General features: G+C 58.5%; 7 protein-coding genes across 7 annotated transcripts; 3 read left to right on the top strand and 4 right to left on the bottom strand.

Moving 5' to 3' along the window:
• Positions 1-224: 224 nt before the first annotated feature.
• Positions 225-2,711, top strand: SDRG_05112 (hypothetical protein). Its single transcript, XM_008610807.1, has 9 exons — positions 225-555; positions 603-842; positions 895-1,112; positions 1,162-1,354; positions 1,397-1,671; positions 1,724-2,018; positions 2,067-2,213; positions 2,265-2,372; positions 2,418-2,711. The coding sequence occupies exons 1-9, from the start codon at positions 262-264 to the stop codon at positions 2,505-2,507; spliced, it is 1,860 nt and encodes a 619-aa protein (XP_008609029.1). The 5' UTR covers positions 225-261; the 3' UTR covers positions 2,508-2,711.
• Positions 2,712-2,897: 186 nt separating this feature from the next.
• SDRG_05113 (60S ribosomal protein L23) lies at positions 2,898-3,644 on the bottom strand. Its single transcript, XM_008610808.1, has 2 exons — positions 3,547-3,644; positions 2,898-3,388 (listed from the first exon to the last, which is right to left on the bottom strand). Exons 1-2 carry the CDS (start codon positions 3,554-3,556, stop codon positions 2,979-2,981), a joined length of 420 nt encoding a protein of 139 aa, XP_008609030.1. The 5' UTR covers positions 3,557-3,644; the 3' UTR covers positions 2,898-2,978.
• An 838-nt stretch (positions 3,645-4,482) lies between these two features.
• Positions 4,483-5,108, top strand: SDRG_05114 (hypothetical protein; the record flags this gene model as incomplete). The annotated part of the gene is made up of 2 exons (XM_008610809.1): positions 4,483-4,953; positions 4,998-5,108. The coding sequence occupies 2 exons, from the start codon at positions 4,483-4,485 to the stop codon at positions 5,106-5,108; spliced, it is 582 nt and encodes a 193-aa protein (XP_008609031.1).
• On the bottom strand, positions 5,060-6,978 carry SDRG_05115 (hypothetical protein; the record flags this gene model as incomplete). The annotated part of the gene is made up of 13 exons (XM_008610810.1): positions 5,060-5,144; positions 5,187-5,273; positions 5,329-5,444; positions 5,496-5,666; positions 5,718-5,810; positions 5,849-5,918; positions 5,963-6,063; positions 6,107-6,142; positions 6,188-6,350; positions 6,394-6,467; positions 6,515-6,637; positions 6,679-6,800; positions 6,849-6,978. The coding sequence occupies 13 exons, from the start codon at positions 6,976-6,978 to the stop codon at positions 5,060-5,062; spliced, it is 1,371 nt and encodes a 456-aa protein (XP_008609032.1).
• A 78-nt stretch (positions 6,979-7,056) lies between these two features.
• Positions 7,057-12,612, bottom strand: SDRG_05116 (hypothetical protein; the record flags this gene model as incomplete). Its single annotated transcript, XM_008610811.1, has 1 exon — positions 7,057-12,612. One exon carries the CDS (start codon positions 12,610-12,612, stop codon positions 7,171-7,173), a length of 5,442 nt encoding a protein of 1,813 aa, XP_008609033.1. The 3' UTR covers positions 7,057-7,170.
• Positions 12,613-12,864: 252 nt separating this feature from the next.
• SDRG_05117 (hypothetical protein) lies at positions 12,865-15,566 on the bottom strand (the record flags this gene model as incomplete). The annotated part of the gene is made up of 11 exons (XM_008610812.1): positions 12,865-13,290; positions 13,345-13,446; positions 13,497-13,887; positions 13,946-14,002; positions 14,064-14,149; positions 14,199-14,221; positions 14,271-14,411; positions 14,460-14,770; positions 14,821-14,910; positions 14,958-15,106; positions 15,154-15,566. Coding segments are annotated over 11 exons (2,140 nt in total), but the record flags the coding sequence as incomplete, so codon positions are not given.
• Positions 15,567-16,166: 600 nt separating this feature from the next.
• SDRG_05118 (hypothetical protein) lies at positions 16,167-16,883 on the top strand (the record flags this gene model as incomplete). The annotated part of the gene is made up of 1 exon (XM_008610813.1): positions 16,167-16,883. The coding sequence occupies one exon, from the start codon at positions 16,167-16,169 to the stop codon at positions 16,881-16,883; it is 717 nt and encodes a 238-aa protein (XP_008609035.1).
• Between the last annotated feature and the right edge of the window lie 281 nt (positions 16,884-17,164).

Raw genomic sequence — 17,164 nt, forward strand, 5'->3', positions numbered from 1 at the left:
GGAGATGCGCCAGTCGACCTCGCAAACAATCAATCTATCGGGTCCATCATTTGGTAAGCACTATACTTGCAGCTAAATTGTGCGCAGTGGTGATGTTGCCCGAGCCACTGCAGTCAAGAGCACGATTTATTGGCTTGTGGTGCCTGCGATATTGCATATTGGTCGAGACAGCGCACTGCACAATATAGGCACGGCGCGAAACCGACGTGGCTGTCTAAGATCCGCCAGCAACAAACTCGATCAAGTCGCTTGTGCGTGGCCATGGAAAAGGACGGCGACGTGGTCGTCGACACCCCGATCGATGCGACCGACAACAACCACAGTGACGAGCTCAACCTCGAGGTGACACCCGAGTTTGCACCGCGCTTGGAACTGCTGCATCAGCTGCAAGCGTCCGAAGAAGACGCTGCCAAAGGCGCCCAGCTCTGCGCAGCGTCCAAAGAAGGTGCCATCGACACCGTGCGCAAGCTCGTGCTCGAGAATGCACCCGTCGGGTTCGTGACGACGTCGGGCTGGACGCCGCTGGCGTTTGCGTGCTTCAACGGACGCCTCGAGGTCCACACCGCATCGTACCCCGGTGTATCTCAACGCGTGGTCTCTAGGTGGTGCAGTACTTTCTCGAGCTGGGGGCTGCCGACAATTACAAGCCGACGCCAAGTATAACGGGTGAAAAATGCAAGCCGGCGCAGGTCAACACGCCACTGCACTGGGCCATCTACAAGGGCCATCCGATGGTCGTGTATACGCTCGTGACGTGGGGCTTCTCGATAGAAGATGCTGACTCGTGCGGCAACCGCGCGTTGCATCTTGCTTGCTCGAATGGCACGTTCACCATCATCGAAGTGGACCATTCACTCGACGCTTTTGATGACTAACTAAATGCTTTCGCGATAGATCATCTTGTCGCATGCCCCCGACCTCGCGGCCAAGAACGTATATGGCAACACGCCCATGGACCTCACGACGGACGGCGCGGTCCGCAAGCTCCTCAAAAAGATGCAAACGCAAACCATGTGCGACGAGTGCCACGACGTGTTTTCGCGCAGCCGCCGCGCGACGCTGTGTCAGCAGTGCCACAACCTTGTCTGCAATGTCGGCTCGTGCTCGTCGAGGTACATTCTGTCTCGCCGATGGCGTCGACGACTACACGCTGGACTATAGCCTCGAGATTCCGTGGGGGACGGTCGACAAGAGCGTTCACAGCGTGCGCTACTGCCATGCGTGCGTCCAGGCGCTGGCGCAGGTTGAGGCCGACCTCGAGCAGGTGCTAACGACGAAGCGCTTGGCAGTCGCCGAAGCAATGGCACCGCTTGCTGCGCTCGAGGCATCGTTGGCCACCTTTACGCCTGCCCCCGTACGCGCGATCGCTTGGGATCTTTCATGGACGTCGTCGTAGAAACCAGGGACACCGACCGAGACGGAGGCGCTGGGGGGCGTCGAGCAGCCGCCGCCGACACCAATTTCAAAAGGCTCGCTCGTCAAGCAGCTGCTTGCGCTGCTCTTGAGTCTCGAAAGCAACAACGCCGATGTCGAAGCGCTCCAGACTGCGATCGTCGCCGCGTCGGAAAAGAAGGCAAATGCGTGGCTGCTCCAAGAGGCCCGCGCCACGTACGAACAGCACATTGCGCACATTCAGCTCATCCAAGAGATCAAAGCCGCCTTGGCGACCCGGTACAAGCTGTTCAACTATTTGGAAGGCTCAGTACGACACGTTGATGGATAGACCGATCAGCACGCGGTCGCTGGTCGCGGCGCTCCGCCGAGTGTGGCGCCAAGCGCAGGTCGAGGGCGTCGAAGGCGCGCTGGTGCAAGCTGCACAGCGTGTCATCGTGTTGGCCGAGTCGGAAGCGAGCTTGTACGGCGCGTACATGCTTTGCGCACGCATCCAGGTCGGGTCGGCGCAGTTCAGCAACGACTTTGTGCGCCTGAACCACTGCTTGACCATGGTCGAAGACTATGGCGTGAGCGACACCCTCATGCGAAACGCGTGGGGCTTGCGCGACCGGCTGAGCGCCGAGGTCGGCAGCTGTCTCTTTCCCGGACGAGGCCAACGTCGTTGGTTGTAGATGACGCTCGAAGCGGCCTTGTTTCCGTTTGAAGAGCGCATGGACGGGCTCACCAACCAATCGCAGTACGTCTTTCACGACGGCAAGATCGCAGCCAGTCTCTTGGAGGCCCTCACGCTCCGGAACCACACGCTCACGGTCGCCGTGGTATTGCTCTGTCGACAGCGAGACGTTGAAAGAGCCTTGTCCATGGCGTAGGAAGTCGCTGCCAAGGTCGAGGAGGCGACACCCGTCGCGTCGCACCTCGTGGAGAAGGCCAAGGAGTGTCTCGTCAAACTCAAAAAGGACATCAAAGAAGAGCAAAAGGTAAACTCGATCGAGAAACGCATGTGATGAAGCATGGGTGCGTAGAGAGAAGACGAACGTCGACGCATTGCCGAAGAAGAGGCGCTCAAGGCCGCCAAGAAGGGCAAGAAGGGCAAGAAGGGCGGCAAAAAATAAGAGATGCGTTCCACGGTGTACAGTCTCGGACCTTATCGTCGCTGCATTTACCTTTCATCGTGCTGCAGCGTCGATGCATTCAATGAAGTGGGTGTTGGAGGCTCCTTGATGACCGCCGAGCGTCTGGTACATTTTGTACTTGGATCCTGGCGACTTCGTATTGGAGCTTGTCGAATAAGAGCTTATAGTGCGCTGGCACACGCGTATGTAAGACTTTGACGGCAAGGGCATCCTTGCAGTCTCGGAATGCTCAGGATGCTGTCGCAAGCACAGGTATGTGGCCCGCAGGATCGGCGGCCAGAGACCTTCCTCTGCACTTGTGACACGAGCCGCAGGGATGCTGGTCGCGGAGGCCATCGAGGCGGCGATGAACGCAGAACGAAGACAACAAGAGAAAGGATTCGGGGTGTGGATTCAAAAGAAACAGCTTGCGTAATACCTTAGGACTCGATATATTCGATCGGAGCAAACTTAGACAATCGAACCGGCGTTGGCGGCGATACGCGGCCAGAGGTCGGCGCATTCCTTGCCGACGGGGCCGGTGATGGCCGAGCCCTTCATTTCACCCTTGGGGTTGACGATGCAGGCAGCGTTATCCTCGAAGTAGAGGAAGATGCCGTCGCGGCGGCGCCACGACTTGCGCTGGCGGATGACGACAGCGGGCATGACCTTCTTACGGAGCTCCGGCTTACCCTTCTTGACCGAGCACAAGCACATGTCACCGACACCGGCAGCGGGGAGACGGTTCAGGCGACCCTTGATACCGCACACGGCGATGATCAAGAGGGCCTTACCACCCGAGTTATCGGCGCAGTTCATGACGGCGCCAACGGGCAGACCGAGGGTCATACGGAACTTTTGACCCGACACACCAGCGCGACCTACACAGTCGCGTCAATATTCGCCGGTCCCTGCTGTGATGCGCCATGAGGGCCCGAGGCCGTCCTAGGCAAGTCGGCACGGCGCATCCAGCGCCGCTGCTTGCTTGCGACGTCCTCGTCGCCATGGTCGTCATCGTCGTCATCATCATGCAACATACCAGAGCTCATCTTTGTTTCTTGAGAGAATCACAACTAAAAACCTCGTCGCCATAGCGGGCAGGCGCAAACCATTGGCTGTCGCCTCCACTCCTTTTCCTCCACCAATGAATGGCACCCTCGCTACAAGAACACTCGCCAATTACAAGCACATTTGTCCGGATACCGCCGCATACCAACACTATTTCCGACACGCCGGCGGTCCGCAGTTGCTTGCTGACCTCACCGATCGCACGAGGACGAGGATGGCAGGACGCTCCATCCTGATACCGATGCAGTCGCGAGCCCATCAATAGCTATGCCAACTAGCTAAGCTGTAGGCCACGCGCCTTCTTGTGCACCAGTTGGCGATGCTTGCGTGCGTTACCAGGTACGATCAACGTCAAGGGACGGCCATGGCCCATTCCAGCAGGCTAGCTGGCCCTTAGCCTCGTATAGGACGAGGATTACGCAGTGTGGGAACTGAAGAGCGTCAAGTATGATGGTCTTGCTGCGGTGAGGTGGATGGGCTGGACGGTGCTGGCAGCTCGAGCTTCCGTCGCCAGCGTTGCTCTTCTTGCACTCTACGAGCCAATACGTGGTTGATCGAAGCGTCGCCTGAATGCTGGCAACGACTGCGATAGCATCCGTAGGCTAGCAGGATACATGTAGGTGGGCCGTCGACATGGCTCTTCATGCAATGTGTGCACTCGGGCAAGAACATGTCCTGTGCGTTGCCGGCTTGGTAGCCCTTGCTCTAGACTCACATGACGAGGACGGTGTACTAGACACCTCTGCGAGATGCTGCAATAGCGAGCGATGACTATGGTTGCTTGGTCGTTACCATCACGACGGCGTTCCGCTGCGGCGTCCGCTCCTTGCTCGTCAGCAGTCAATTGGTCGCTGTGGGTCGCCATTTGCGACCGCCGCACACTATTTTCCGTCGTCGAGCAATAGCGATGGATCCCCAGCGCAAGACGGCTATCCGACAGCTCGTCGTCGCGGCCGCCAAGGCCAAGTTCCAAGCGCGGCCCGACGCGGCCGCAGTGAGCATCGCGCCGTACAGTCCATCGCCGATGGCCATGGTGCACGGCGTCTGGGACCGCTTGGCGCCGATGATGTCGGGCCATGACCACGTGGTCGAGCTCGGATGTGGCGACGGCCGTTGGATCCTCGAGGGCGTCAAGCGCTTTGGCTGCAGCGCAATGGGCGTCGAGTGGGATCCGCAGGTGGCGCAGCGTGCAAAGGCGCAGGCAGCCACGGTTTCCGGCGCGATCGACATTCGGGTTGAAGACATGCTCGCGCCGTCTTTTCGTCTCCCGGCGCGCACGACGCTCGTCATTGTCTACGCGTTCACCGAGACGCTCAATATGAACGTCAAGGCGCTCCTCGCGCAGTGCGATCGCGGGACCAAGGTTCTCTCGGTGGGCGTACGTTGTCCTCGATGTGGTGCAACACATCACAAGTCGCGTAGTTTCGCGTGCACGGGTGGCAGCCGCAATGGACACTGCGCTTTACAGGACTCAACTGCTACTATTACGAACTCGCCGGCCACGACGCCGGTATCGGCGACTCTAAGCGGTGAATCAACTGCATGTTTTCACGCCGCAGCGCCGCCATCCTACACACCGCTCTTGCTCGCGTAGTAAGTCGACGCTTATACCGTTGGGAGAGAGAGCTTGCGTCCTTCTGCGCTTCGAGCTTGCGCTCTTCTTCGTCGGCGAGCCGGTCGTGCGTCTCGGCGAGCTCCCTACAGCGATCGCACCCATACAAACGGCCATATAGAAAGGACATGCAACACGTACCGCCGCAGCTTGGTCAGGCTGCGCTCCTTGGCTTCCAACACGCCTTCTTGGTCTCGCAGCATCCCCACTAACCGCTGCACTTCGCTTGTGAGGGTGCGAATGGTGTCCTTGAGACCCTAACGACAGAACGATGTACAGTATGTAAATACTTGCACCGAAGCGCCAACCTCGGCGTTGAGCGTCAACTGCTCCACAGTGGCCTCGGCTTTGGCGCAGCGTGTCGAGAGTACGTGCGTGTCGTTCGTGGTGCGCTGCAGCTGCTGCTTGAGCGTCCAACACGCCATGTCGGTGTCGCGCAGGCGCTGTTCGAGGGCATTGAGGCTCTCGTGGTCGCGGGCCTGCACACATTGTCTTCGCTTCGTAGACTAGAAACGGTCGTAGGATATTACTTGCGTAGCGAGAGCCGCCTCGCGGTCGTTTTGGAGGTCGAGGACCAAGATTCGATTATCAGCGACCACCGACGTGCGCATCTTGATCTCCATCTGCAAGCCCATGAAGTGAATTCTCACACATTAGGTACCTGGAGCTGCCCTTGGAGTACAATGTTGGCTTGCGCGCCTTCGTCCAGCTGCGCGTGGAGTTGGCGGTTCCTACAACCGGTTCATTGAAGGGCAGAGAGTGGGATCGAACGCACGTCTGCTGCAACGTCTCGACCGTCGCCTCGGCGAGCACCTTGGCGGCATCAACCGCTTCCAGTCGCGTGCTCAGGTCGTGAATCGTTTTGCGATTCATGTCCTACGCGTGAGCCGTGCGTTTGCGTCACAATGACACATTGTACATTTTGAAATTGCATCTGTTGCATCCGCTGGTCCCACTACCGCCATCCTCATCAGAATCCTTCGGAAGTGACAGAACGTACGTCCTCTTTGTGTGCCGTCCACGCCCGGAGCTGCTGGTCGTGCTCGATCTCGAACGCTGTACGGGCAGCATCAAGGCTCTTGATCCGGGCGACGAGGTCGTCCAGCTGCCGCGTCAACGCCGCCGAGCCGTCTTCCACGCGTTTCCAGTGGTGTTCACGCTCGCTAGGCGCAGATTTTGACCATTAGCAAGCTATTATGGTTGTACCGGCACCACGCCATCAAGCTCGCTCGCTCGTCGGTCGCGCGTCGAAGCTTCTCGTACTGCGTCTCGATGAGGGTCTGATGACAGCACTGAGTTCCATGCCGCTGTCGTTGGTACCAAGCACCTGCATCTCGTTAACTTGGTTTTCCAAGCACGCAGTTTCGGTCGCGGCATTGCTTAGCTGCGTTGTCACGTCGGCTACTTGCGCGGCGAGTGTGGACACCTTGTCTTCGTAGAACGCCTTGAGCTATGGAACGTTCAAGTCGAAAGCGCCATGTATGTGCGTACTTGATGGAGCTGCTGTGCCAGCGCGTCGTCGGCATCGGGATGCTCGGGCAGCGGACCCTGGACGCCGCTCACTTGCCGGTTCACGACGCGCTTGAAGAGGTTTGCAGGCTGGTTGGCAGGTGCTACATCCGCCTCACTTGACACTGCCATGGAGGAGACGACGACCATACGTTTTGGTGTGCTCCGAGACGGGGACGGGACCGACTTGGTTGCGTCTTGGCGCAAGTTCTGGCGCAGTCGGCAGATCTCTTGTCGATCCAGCACCATGCGATCGTTTCGAGATCGCCAAGCTGACAACATGTGTTGCAGAACCGGTTCATTGAGCCGGTTCGCACGGCTGGCTTCAACAGCTTGAAGTGCCCATAGTCACTGCCACCGAAACGCTCACACAAGCATATTTATCGTGGCAGCTCCATTTACACTAGAGTAGCATCGTACACGACAGGTACCCACTCTATCCAAGCACCCTTCAGGAGGCTTGAGGCAGGCCACCTACGTGGCGTCTCGGCTGGTGCCCGAGGTCGCTTTGGACTTGACGTGCACGAGTTGGCTCTTTTTGATCGCTTGATCAATCGCAGACAAGTTGTCCAACGGCAGTGCATACATCGCCGGCGTAAACAAAGCGTGTGCCGACGGTATCGCTGGCACGCTCGGTTGCGTGAGCGTAAACGTTCGCCACGTCTTGATGTCGAGGCCGTAATAGCTCCCGTTGTAGCGCACCGAGACGAGTCCATTGAGGGCGGCGGACGCGCGGTCGAGGCAGTAGACATCCTTGTAAATCCACTTGGCGCTCAGAAAAAGGTACTTGGCGCCGGCGTAGAGCAGGAGCGACTCGGCGTGGTTCTTTGGCGGCTTGCGCACGAGCCAGCGCATAAAGCCAAACGTTGCGACGTTCAAGACGCCGACCAACAACACGAGTAGGGCGACGCGGCTTCTGACGCCAATGACGACGTCGCCGCCCGTGCACACGATTTGAAAGTCGACTTGCGCGATGTCACACGCACGGCCGAGCGACGCGGTGTGCGTCACGGGCGACACCATACTTAGGAGTGCGGTCGTGCCGGTCACGAGAAGCCCGTTGGGTGTCACGTACAGCGCTGTGTGTTCTTTGGTCCAAATCATCAAGACGTCGTTGACGATGGCGACGAGCCACGACACTTCGCTGGCCGCCAGACACGTCTTGTACCAGGGTACATCGGTCGAGTGAAGGTAGCTCATACTGCCCGCCACTTGGAGGTCCAGGGACCCGGTGCAGAGCACGGCCATGGCCGTGAGCGACCGCAGAAAGAGCAGCGGGCGACCGACCCAGACGATGCCGCCGACACGACTGAGCTCAAGCATGTTCATGCCCTCGACATGCCCTCTCGACGCAAGAATGTAGACGCAGGCCAAGATCGCAACCGAGAGAACGACGAGCGTCACGTACATGGCGCCAGTCCGAGCGTACGTGGCCATCGTGGTTGGGATCTCCCACGGCGCGACGCCTTGCTGGAGCGGCAGCAATTGGTCCGTCAGAAGCGTGATGCTGCCGACGTCACCGTCGAACGCCACGACTTCGCGAAAGCCTTGGAGCCACTCGGCCACGTAGCACCACGCAAAGAATGCAAAGTTGGCGTCACTCGGGTTGAAGAGTGGGAGCTGCGACCACGTGAGTGGCGACGTCTTGTTGGTGCGCGTCAGCTGCAAGAGCGAGATATCAAGCGCCGTTGTCGCAGCGATCGCGGCAGCCACCTCGGGTGCCCAGTCGATGGAAGGCAGGTAGGTGTCGAGGTACGACCTGGCGCCACGAAGGTAGTCGGGACACGCCTTGTACCCGCTGGTATCGGCAGCGCAGATAGCAGTGATGGGACTGGCAGGAGTGATACCCGAGAGGAGTAGTGCAAACACCACCTGCTCTCGTGATGGCGTCAGCTTTGCTTGTGCTCCTGTTGAACTCGAGCACCGCGCACTGTAGGAAAGCAGGTTGACTAGGCCCGTCGTCAGCGCAAGTCCGCTTGAGCTTCCTAGCTCGGGACAGAGCGGCGACCCGCCGTACGACAGCAGCTTGGCACTCAGCCACGGCTGCGGGACGGGGTACATTGAGCCAGGCACATAGATACTCATGTATGCCGACTGACTCTGGTTGGAGCTCAGCGCGCTGCTTCGAAGAGCGCTAAAGACGTGCAAAAGAAGCCGCTGGGCCGACGCCGGTGCACGAACATAGCGCATGTCCATCGAGCCAAAGGGTCCAAGGACGCTTCGGACAAAGCTAAATCCAGCGCCAAACGGAGTCGAAATGGTCATGTTGGTCACGAGCACCGCCGCGAGCGACGTGTTGGCAAACGCAAAGCGGGCACTGGCGCGCAATAGCGAGAGACCGCCGATGCCACTGCTGTTGGTGCTCACAGCTGCCAGGTCGTTGGCGAGGGCCCAGTACGCCTTGAACGTCGTCTGCGCGCTGAACTGGTACGAGCCGTTGAGCGCTTGCAGCGTCAGCGCCGCTGTCGTGCTGTACGCCGACAAGACATTGTAGGAGCTGAGGAGACCCACTTGCTTGAAATTTTGCCACTGCACATCGTACGTTACGACGCCAAACGTGCGCCAGTAGGTCGCTTCATCCACAATCGACAAGGGATTCTCTGCTTGCATCTGGTGTAGCCAGCGCTGACCGTCCAAAGACGTCTGAAGGTCGTTGGCAAAAGCAATCTGGAAGGCGAAGCCCCAGCACGGCTGCCAGTCGTCCCAGTGGACATTGCGAAGCAGGCTCTCAAGGTAGACGGCGCCGTTGGTCGTCATGCGGGCACAGCGTTGCTGGCGCCGCGCCGAGTTGGCCATGGGCCACATCTGCTGAAAGTCGAGGAAGCAGTACTGCGTAAAGATCCACGGTGCGTGGGTGCAGGCGTCCATCGATCGCAGACCAGCAATGATAGCAGGTAGCGTGTTGAGCTGCGTGTGCTGGAGATGCGAGCCAAAGTTGGCGGCGGTTGTCACAAACACATCTGGCGCGCCATACAGTAGCGTGGCCGAGATGTTACGCGTGTCGAGCGCCAACGATGCGTAGCTCGCGTTGAGATAGAGCTGTTCGTTGTACCAATTTGCGAGGAAAGCGTGGGCGCCCGTGCTGTTGAAATTGGCCCACCACAGGTCGTTGGCCAAGTTGACTTGGGAGACACTGAGGTACGAGAGCGACCCGACGATCGTAGCCGTCATGTAGACGAGACCCGCGAGCGCCAAGGGTCGATCCCAGCTGTGACGCTCGAGGGGCGAGTTGGCCGAGAGCAGCAACAACGATCCGGACGGTGTCGTGCTCTTCAGTGGCGTCGTCTCGTTGACAGTCGTCGTCTTGCCCGACTGGTACACGGACACGGTGTCCTTGACGACGAGCCACGACTTGAGGTCGAACGTAAAGTGTTTTCGGTGGAGCGTGAAGGGCACGAGACCCGCCATGATGCACGAGACGCGGTCGATCGCCCAGACGTTTGTGTCGCCCATCGTCGTAAAAAAAGCGTTGGTTGCCGACGAGATGAGGAACGGCGTCGTATCCGACCTGTCCTCGTGACTGATGCGGCGTACGTGCAAGGCGAGTGCTGTCATCCCGAGTGCAAGCCCGACCACAAGCAGTTGCAGCCATAACAAGAGCGTGATGCGGTCGGTGCTGCCCACCTCGACGACGCCGCTCGTACACGAGAGAAAGTAGTCGACGTCGGTGCTGCTGCACACTCGGTGCAGTGTCGCCGAGAGCTCGACTGGTGACGTTGCGTCCAGTACAATGTACAAAAGCCAGAGCGCGCAGCTACTGATTGGCGCATAGTAGGCCGAGAGCCGGGGAACCACCAAGAGCAGAATGTCGTTGAGGACATATGTGATCCACGTCGCCTCGCCTGCGACGACGATCGTCTCGACCAGCGTCCGGGGCGTCGACGCAAACCGCGTGCCTTGGCTCGTTGCCATCAACGACACTTGGGCGGTGCTGAGCAGCAGCATGGCAGTGCCACCGCGCACAAGGAGCAGCGGGCGGCCGATCCAAACCGAGCCGACGACGCGGTTGAAGCGAAAGAGGTTGCGACCCACGAGGTGAAAGCCGCTGAGCGCACCGTAAAACGTGCAGAGCGACGCGACGAGCAGTAGGAGCACGCTCGTGTAGACGCAGAGGTAGTAGAAGACCTTGGTCGCTTGCTTGAGCTCGTTCGACGGCGTCGCCAACGTCGTCGGCGCGTACTCGTTGGAGATGAGGACGAGCGAGGCGACGTCGCCTTGAAATGATAACACTTCGCGCTTGCCATTCGCCCAGTCGAGAAGGAAGAGGTAGCCAAATACGCTCCAGGTCGGGTCCGAGAGCAGTTCATGCTGCAACAACACCCAGTTGCCGCTGGTCACTTCCTTGGCGTACTGCATGAGACTCACACCAAGCGGCGACACGCTGGGTGCAATTGCAGCCATCGCGGTCGTGGTGGTTGCTGAAAGGGATGGCAGCTGCGTCACGACGGCGCGCGCCGCTTCGATCGACGCGACACAAGCGGCTTGCGTCACGTTCTGCGAGGCGCACGTCGCTGTCGACGTGCGATCTTGTGACGCGACAAGACAGAAAAGCAGTGCATCCGGGGTGTGCGTGATTAGCAGCGGCTTGGGCGTCCCGCAGGCGTCGCTGTAGTCGAACGACTGCTGCACAAACGACCGGACGGCGTTGTTGGTGCACATGGGGTTGCCGCCGTAGAACGCGTAGCCAGGTGTCCACGCCGGCGGTACCGGGCGCGTCGACGTGATGGAGAGATTGGCGTACGCCGTCTGTACTGTGGACGAAGCGAGCGCGAGGTCGCACTGGAACGCTGCTATGGCGATCGCAATGGTCGGAGGTGGCGCCACGTAAAAGATGTCGACGCTAATGAACGGACCAACAGTCGAGCGAAAGACACTAATTTGGTTGACGCAGCGTCCAGGTGTCGGACACAGACCCTGGTATACCTCGAGGTCGATCGCGGCGCCATAGAGACTCGAGTTGGCTCCGAAAAAGGCGGGGGCTTGCCGCACCAAACTCCGAGGGGGTTTCTGAAATACAAAAATGTCGTTGAGGAAGCGCCAGTACATGATCATGGACGTCCATGGTCCGTTGAGAAGCGGCGTGTTCTTGAGCTGAAACTGCTGCTGCATGCCGAGCGCGTTCTGGAGCAGCATGGTCTCGGTGACGCCTGGGCCGCGCTTGTTGCCCCACTGCAGCTGAAAGTACGAGAGATGGAAGGTCGACCAGCGCGCAATCTCGTCATCGATCGACGTGGTCGCTCGCGCGCTGGCGGTCGCGTCGAGCCACGCTTGGCCGCCGGGCAACGCCACCAAACCGTTTTGGATGGTGATGGTAAACTTGTTGCCGGCGCCGCCCCACATGGCCATAAAGTCGTCCCACACCAGGTTGCGCAAGACACTCTCGAGGTACACGGCGCCGTTGGACGCATACTGCGTCTCGCACCGACGCTGGCGCTCGGGCGTGTGCGCGACCTCCCACCGCTTCTCAAAGTCGACCCAGCAGTACTGCGTCATCATGCGCGTGCTCCACGCCGCCGAGAGGTTCCGGAGGTTGCCGACTGCGTACGGCACCGAGACGCACTCGGTGAGGATGACCTGGTTGACGTACGTCGGGTACACGCTCGTGTAGGCGACGGACGCGTCGTACTGCTTGCGGGTTATGGCGGCCGGGCCAAAGACGTCGAGAGCGCCTTGGGCGGTCGTGGTGAGTGCGATGTTGGCAATGTCGGCAAGGAACGACTGGTGGCCGGTGGTGTTGTAGTGGGCCCACCAGAGATCGTTTTGCATGCTGGGCGCGAGCATGTAGAGGTAAAAGACGCCAGTGGCGAGCGAGAGGTAGAGGTAGCCAAACCCGAGTAGCACTTCGAGTCGCTGGGCGCCACTGAGGCGGTGCGGTGTACCCGACGACCCTGCCGGCGTGATGCGTTCCTTGGTCATCGAAAGTTGTTGTGTCCCTTGGCTTTTGGCTGTTTCGATTTTGGGCGCCAGTGTGTGTGATTGGCTACCGGATTGGCATGGTGCAAGGTGATTGGTGGAAAAGATTCTATGTGGACATGGATCCGGGGGTAGGGTACAATCTTGAAATAGTACGGTAGTGGTTTTGAAACTGCACTCCATCCAGAATTTGGACAACCAGAGTAGAGAGTCCCACTAGTCGATTTGCGGGCGGCGCTGGAGTTTGCATAAGTTGCGATACGAATCCATCGAAAAGTTAGAGGTATGTTTATAGTCTACATGACTAAGCAGCAATATCACTCGTCGCCGGGGCGGTTGGAGTAGCGGCTGGAGCCTGTACGACCGGCAGCTGGTCCAGGATCGCGTGCATGTTTTTGATTTTGGCAACAAGGACATCTTGAACGCGTTTGATATGGTCGAGCTGTAGCATCATTTCAGCGCTCACTGCGCCCGTGCTCTCGGTGGTGGAAGGCTCGGTGGGCGGTGACGTTGCCCAGTTGAGCCGGTACCCGGGGGCCTTTGGTTTCGCCGACGATTTGCGCCGGACCTTGGGCTCCGAGCTGTCCGGTGTCCTCGTCGTGCTTGCAAATGCTGCACCATTCGCACGGGCTTTGGAGTAGTTGGCGAGCTTTTGCATCATTTTTGGAAAATGCACCAGTGCTAACCATGAGCAACATCAACCAACTTTGCGAAATCAGGAAAATCTCGTTATACCTTCCAGAAAGCGGACGCGCGAGAGCATGCGCAATTCGCAAAAGCACAGCGTGCGCACGGTGGCCATGCGCTTGCAATCGCGGTTGAGAATCGCCATTTCGCCTGATTGAATCCTGTAAATTAGCATATTGTGTAGGGGTAGGGTACTCTACCAAAGTACTGGTTCTCCCCCAAGACGGTGAGTTGCATGCTGTCCTTGATGACTTCGACAGCGCCGCGGAAGATGAAGAACATTTCGTGGCCGAGCTCGCCCTCGACGCACACGTCTTCGAACGGCGCAAAGCAGATCATGCGCATGCTGAGCGCGAGGTCCATGATAAAATTGGGGTCGCTGCCCTTGAAAAAGGGAAATTTCCACAGAAAATGGTCGTTGATCGCGAGCGCAATCTTGGAGCGCAGCATCGCCGAGAGTTCGTTCAAGAGCTCTTGCTCCTGCTGCATGTCGTTTTCTTTCGACTTGCGTGCATTTTGAAAAAAATCCCGAATCTCATCGCGCAAATGTCGTGGCAGGTCCCGCGCCGCCATGTATTCATTGATTTCGTCCTACGAGCAGCCCGCATCAGTCGCAGTTTACGAATCATGTCGAGTCGAATTCGACGACCATTTTCTCTCGGAATGCCGTCTCGTGCGCTGTCAAGCTCGAAACGAGCGATACGATCTATCGTAGCCTTGAAATCGAGTCGATTGTCCAGTCGACAAGAGCCAACGCAACCACGTACGTTGGTGATACCGTAGGCAAAGATACCCGCGCCAGCAAACATGGCGAAAATCGCAAAGCACCGCTCGTTGGGGCTAATACCCGACACTACATCTCCCATATCCCATCCATCCTTTGAAGAAGAGGCAAGTAGTACCATCCCCGTACCCCACTGTGGCGCTAGTCCACAACGAATTAAGCCAATTGCGACTTGATCACCGGTACGTACAGTGTCATAATGGCCCAGTACAAGGCAGCGATATATTGGTCCCAGATCGTCATGTGGAGGAGGTCTTTGGCCTTGAGCCACGTGTTGACGGGCGGATCGCTGTAGTACGAGTCTTGGAACGACACCCAGAAAAAAATACACCTAAAAAAATTAACCACAAAAAACAAGAAACCACGAATTATCCCGTACGCAAACCAATGCGAGATGAAGAGAACTGTGAGGCAATAGCGGAAGAGACTGCTGATCGTCGACCGAATCAAAAGCGCGTGTTGCAGCCGGTTGAGAATCCGCAGCATCCGGAAGAGTCGAAGCAGCCGAAGCAAGCGGAAGAGCTTGAGTGCTTTGGAGAGGACGGGGTCGGCGTCGCTGATGACGGCCGAGAACGGAAAGCTCGAGACCGCGTCGACGATGAACCACGACTTGAGATAGTCGCACACAATGACACTTCGATCAAAATGCACTTTGTTTTTGAGCTCGACCGCCGTGAAAAAGTTGCTCACCTACAAAGAAGACAATCTGTCGTTTCGCCTGTCGCTCGACGAGGGCGCACAATGTCGATCGCAAAGAAGACGTCGAGAACTTTGTCGATGAGGGCTTCGTTGTCACTTTCGGGCATGTTGGTCTCAAACGTCACTTGAAACTAGATGCCGTTGCTCGACGATCGCAGACGTAAAAAATAGCAATTACCGGGACGACAAAGGCGTTGTAGAAGATCAAGACAATGCACACCACGTCCCAGCGCAGTCGTATCTTGCCGTGCGGATGCAGCACCCAGCGGTGGTGGACCGGAATCAACTCCTTGGTGTCGACCACGCGCCTTGTGCCGTTGGGGCCAACTAGAAACACGACGGTGTGAGTCCGCCTCGTCACACACCGCTCGCACTTTTAAAGGCACTTTGCTTGGCCAGGCCCGTTGTCTTGGCCTTGAGCGCGGCTTCCAAATGCTCGTGTGTTTGCATTTCTTCTTGCGGCGTCATGGACACTTGAACCGGCGTCGCCGTCGTCGAGAGCGCAATCATGTCTCGACCCATATTGGGCGCCGAGGCCCGGAGCTCCTCTGTGATGTCGGCAGGTATTTCTGACTCATCATCGTCGTCGTCGTTGGTCAACGGCGGCACCAAAACGGGTGCTTTGACGAGCCCAACCGAGAGCGCACGCGCGCTCCGGCCCATCTTGATGACGTGCAAGTGGCTCTCGCGGCGTGGATGAATCTCGGGGCGGGCCGATGGTGGCAGCGGCAAGCGCTGCCGGCAGCCGGTGCTGACAGCATCCAGTGTCGGACCGGTCGGATCCATCGACTGCGGAAATGAAACGGCACGGCGCTTCGGGCACCAATCGCGTGTCGAGAACGCCAAGTGCAAACACTGTTTGTACCACTGGCGCCACGAGATTCTGTCTCGCGCGAGTCTTTGGCATACTCTGTCGGCCACATACCGGTACGGTATGTGCAGTCGATGGGATGGTTTGTCATTGTGTACGACTATGGTTGCGAAAACGCTCTAGTCAAAACAACCTTGGAACGCAGAAGCGGAGGACCTCTTCTCGCTGGTGCTGCTCCGTTCGCGCTGTAGCTCGGCCTCGTCTCGTACTCCATCATACAGCGTCAGCCCATTGAAATCTCAATACGAATAGTGCTCGAGAGTATTGCGGATGCGATAGACTCGATAGCAAATGCATATATGCACATCGAGAGTGCAGCAGCACCGACGTCGACTACTTTATCTCGTGCACGAAAAGCGTCGTCGAGGTGGGCACCACCGACCGCATCACATCTTGTTGTGGCTGCAACTGCTTGTGGTCGGCCTTGCGCTCGGGAAGACGGCACTCGTCTTGCGTGTCCACGGCTGCATCGTCTGGGTCGGTCGCCAGCTGCTCGTTCTGCGGTCGCTCACGGCCATGGCCGTGCTCTGCACCGGGTCCCTGGACCTCCAAGTGGCGGGCAGTATGAGCTACCTTCACTCGACCGATGTACCCTGGTACAAGACGTGTCTGGCGGCCAGCGAAGTGTCGTGGCTAGTCGCCATCGTCAACGACGTCTTGATGATCTGGACCAAAGAACACACAGCGCTGTACGTGACACCCAACGGGCGTCTCGTGACCGGCACGACCGCACTCCTAAGTATGGTGTCGCCCGTGACGCACACCGCGCCGCTCGGCCATGCGTGTGACATCGCGCAAGTCGACTTTCAAATCGTGTGCACGGGCGGCGACGTCGTCATTGGCGTCAGAAGCCGCGTCGCCCTACTCGTGTTGTTGGTCGGCGTCTTGAACGTCGCAACGTTTGGCTTTATGCGCTGGCTCGTGCGCAAGCCGCCAAAGAACCACGCCGAGTCGCTCCTGCTCTACGCCGGCGCCAAGTACCTTTTTCTGAGCGCCAAGTGGATTTACAAGGACGTATACTACCTCGACCGCGCGTCCGCCGCCCTCAACGGACTCGTCTCGGTGCGCTACAACGGGAGCTATTACGGCCTCGACATCAAGACGTGGCGAACGTTTACGCTCACGCAACCGAGCGTGCCAGAGATACCGTCGGCACACGCTTTGTTTACGCCGGCGATGCATGCACTGCCGCTGGCGTGCTTGTTGGACCTCAGCGAAGCGAAGAGGCTATAATGACGAGCCGAACTGCCACGGTAAGGCTAAAGTCGCACCCGACGTGCACGCCGTCTTCGTTGGCAGCCCCACCACCTGTGGCCTGCTGCAAGTTGAGTAAGCTGGTGCCTCTCCAAGGGTCATTTGCGGTGCGAGGGTCCGGGCCATCCTCGTTACTAGTAGGCTCATCATAAGATCTAAGGTTGTCATGCGTCAAAGTTGCTGTAAAGGAGAGTGATCTGCCGCGCTGCGTTGAAAGCGCTGGTCGTGTATCATCATCGCGCACTGGACGATGCTGTAGC

The sequence above is a fragment of the Saprolegnia diclina genome (genome assembly GCF_000281045.1).
Source record: "Saprolegnia diclina VS20 unplaced genomic scaffold supercont1.13, whole genome shotgun sequence".
NCBI lineage: Eukaryota > Oomycota > Saprolegniomycetes > Saprolegniales > Saprolegniaceae > Saprolegnia > Saprolegnia diclina.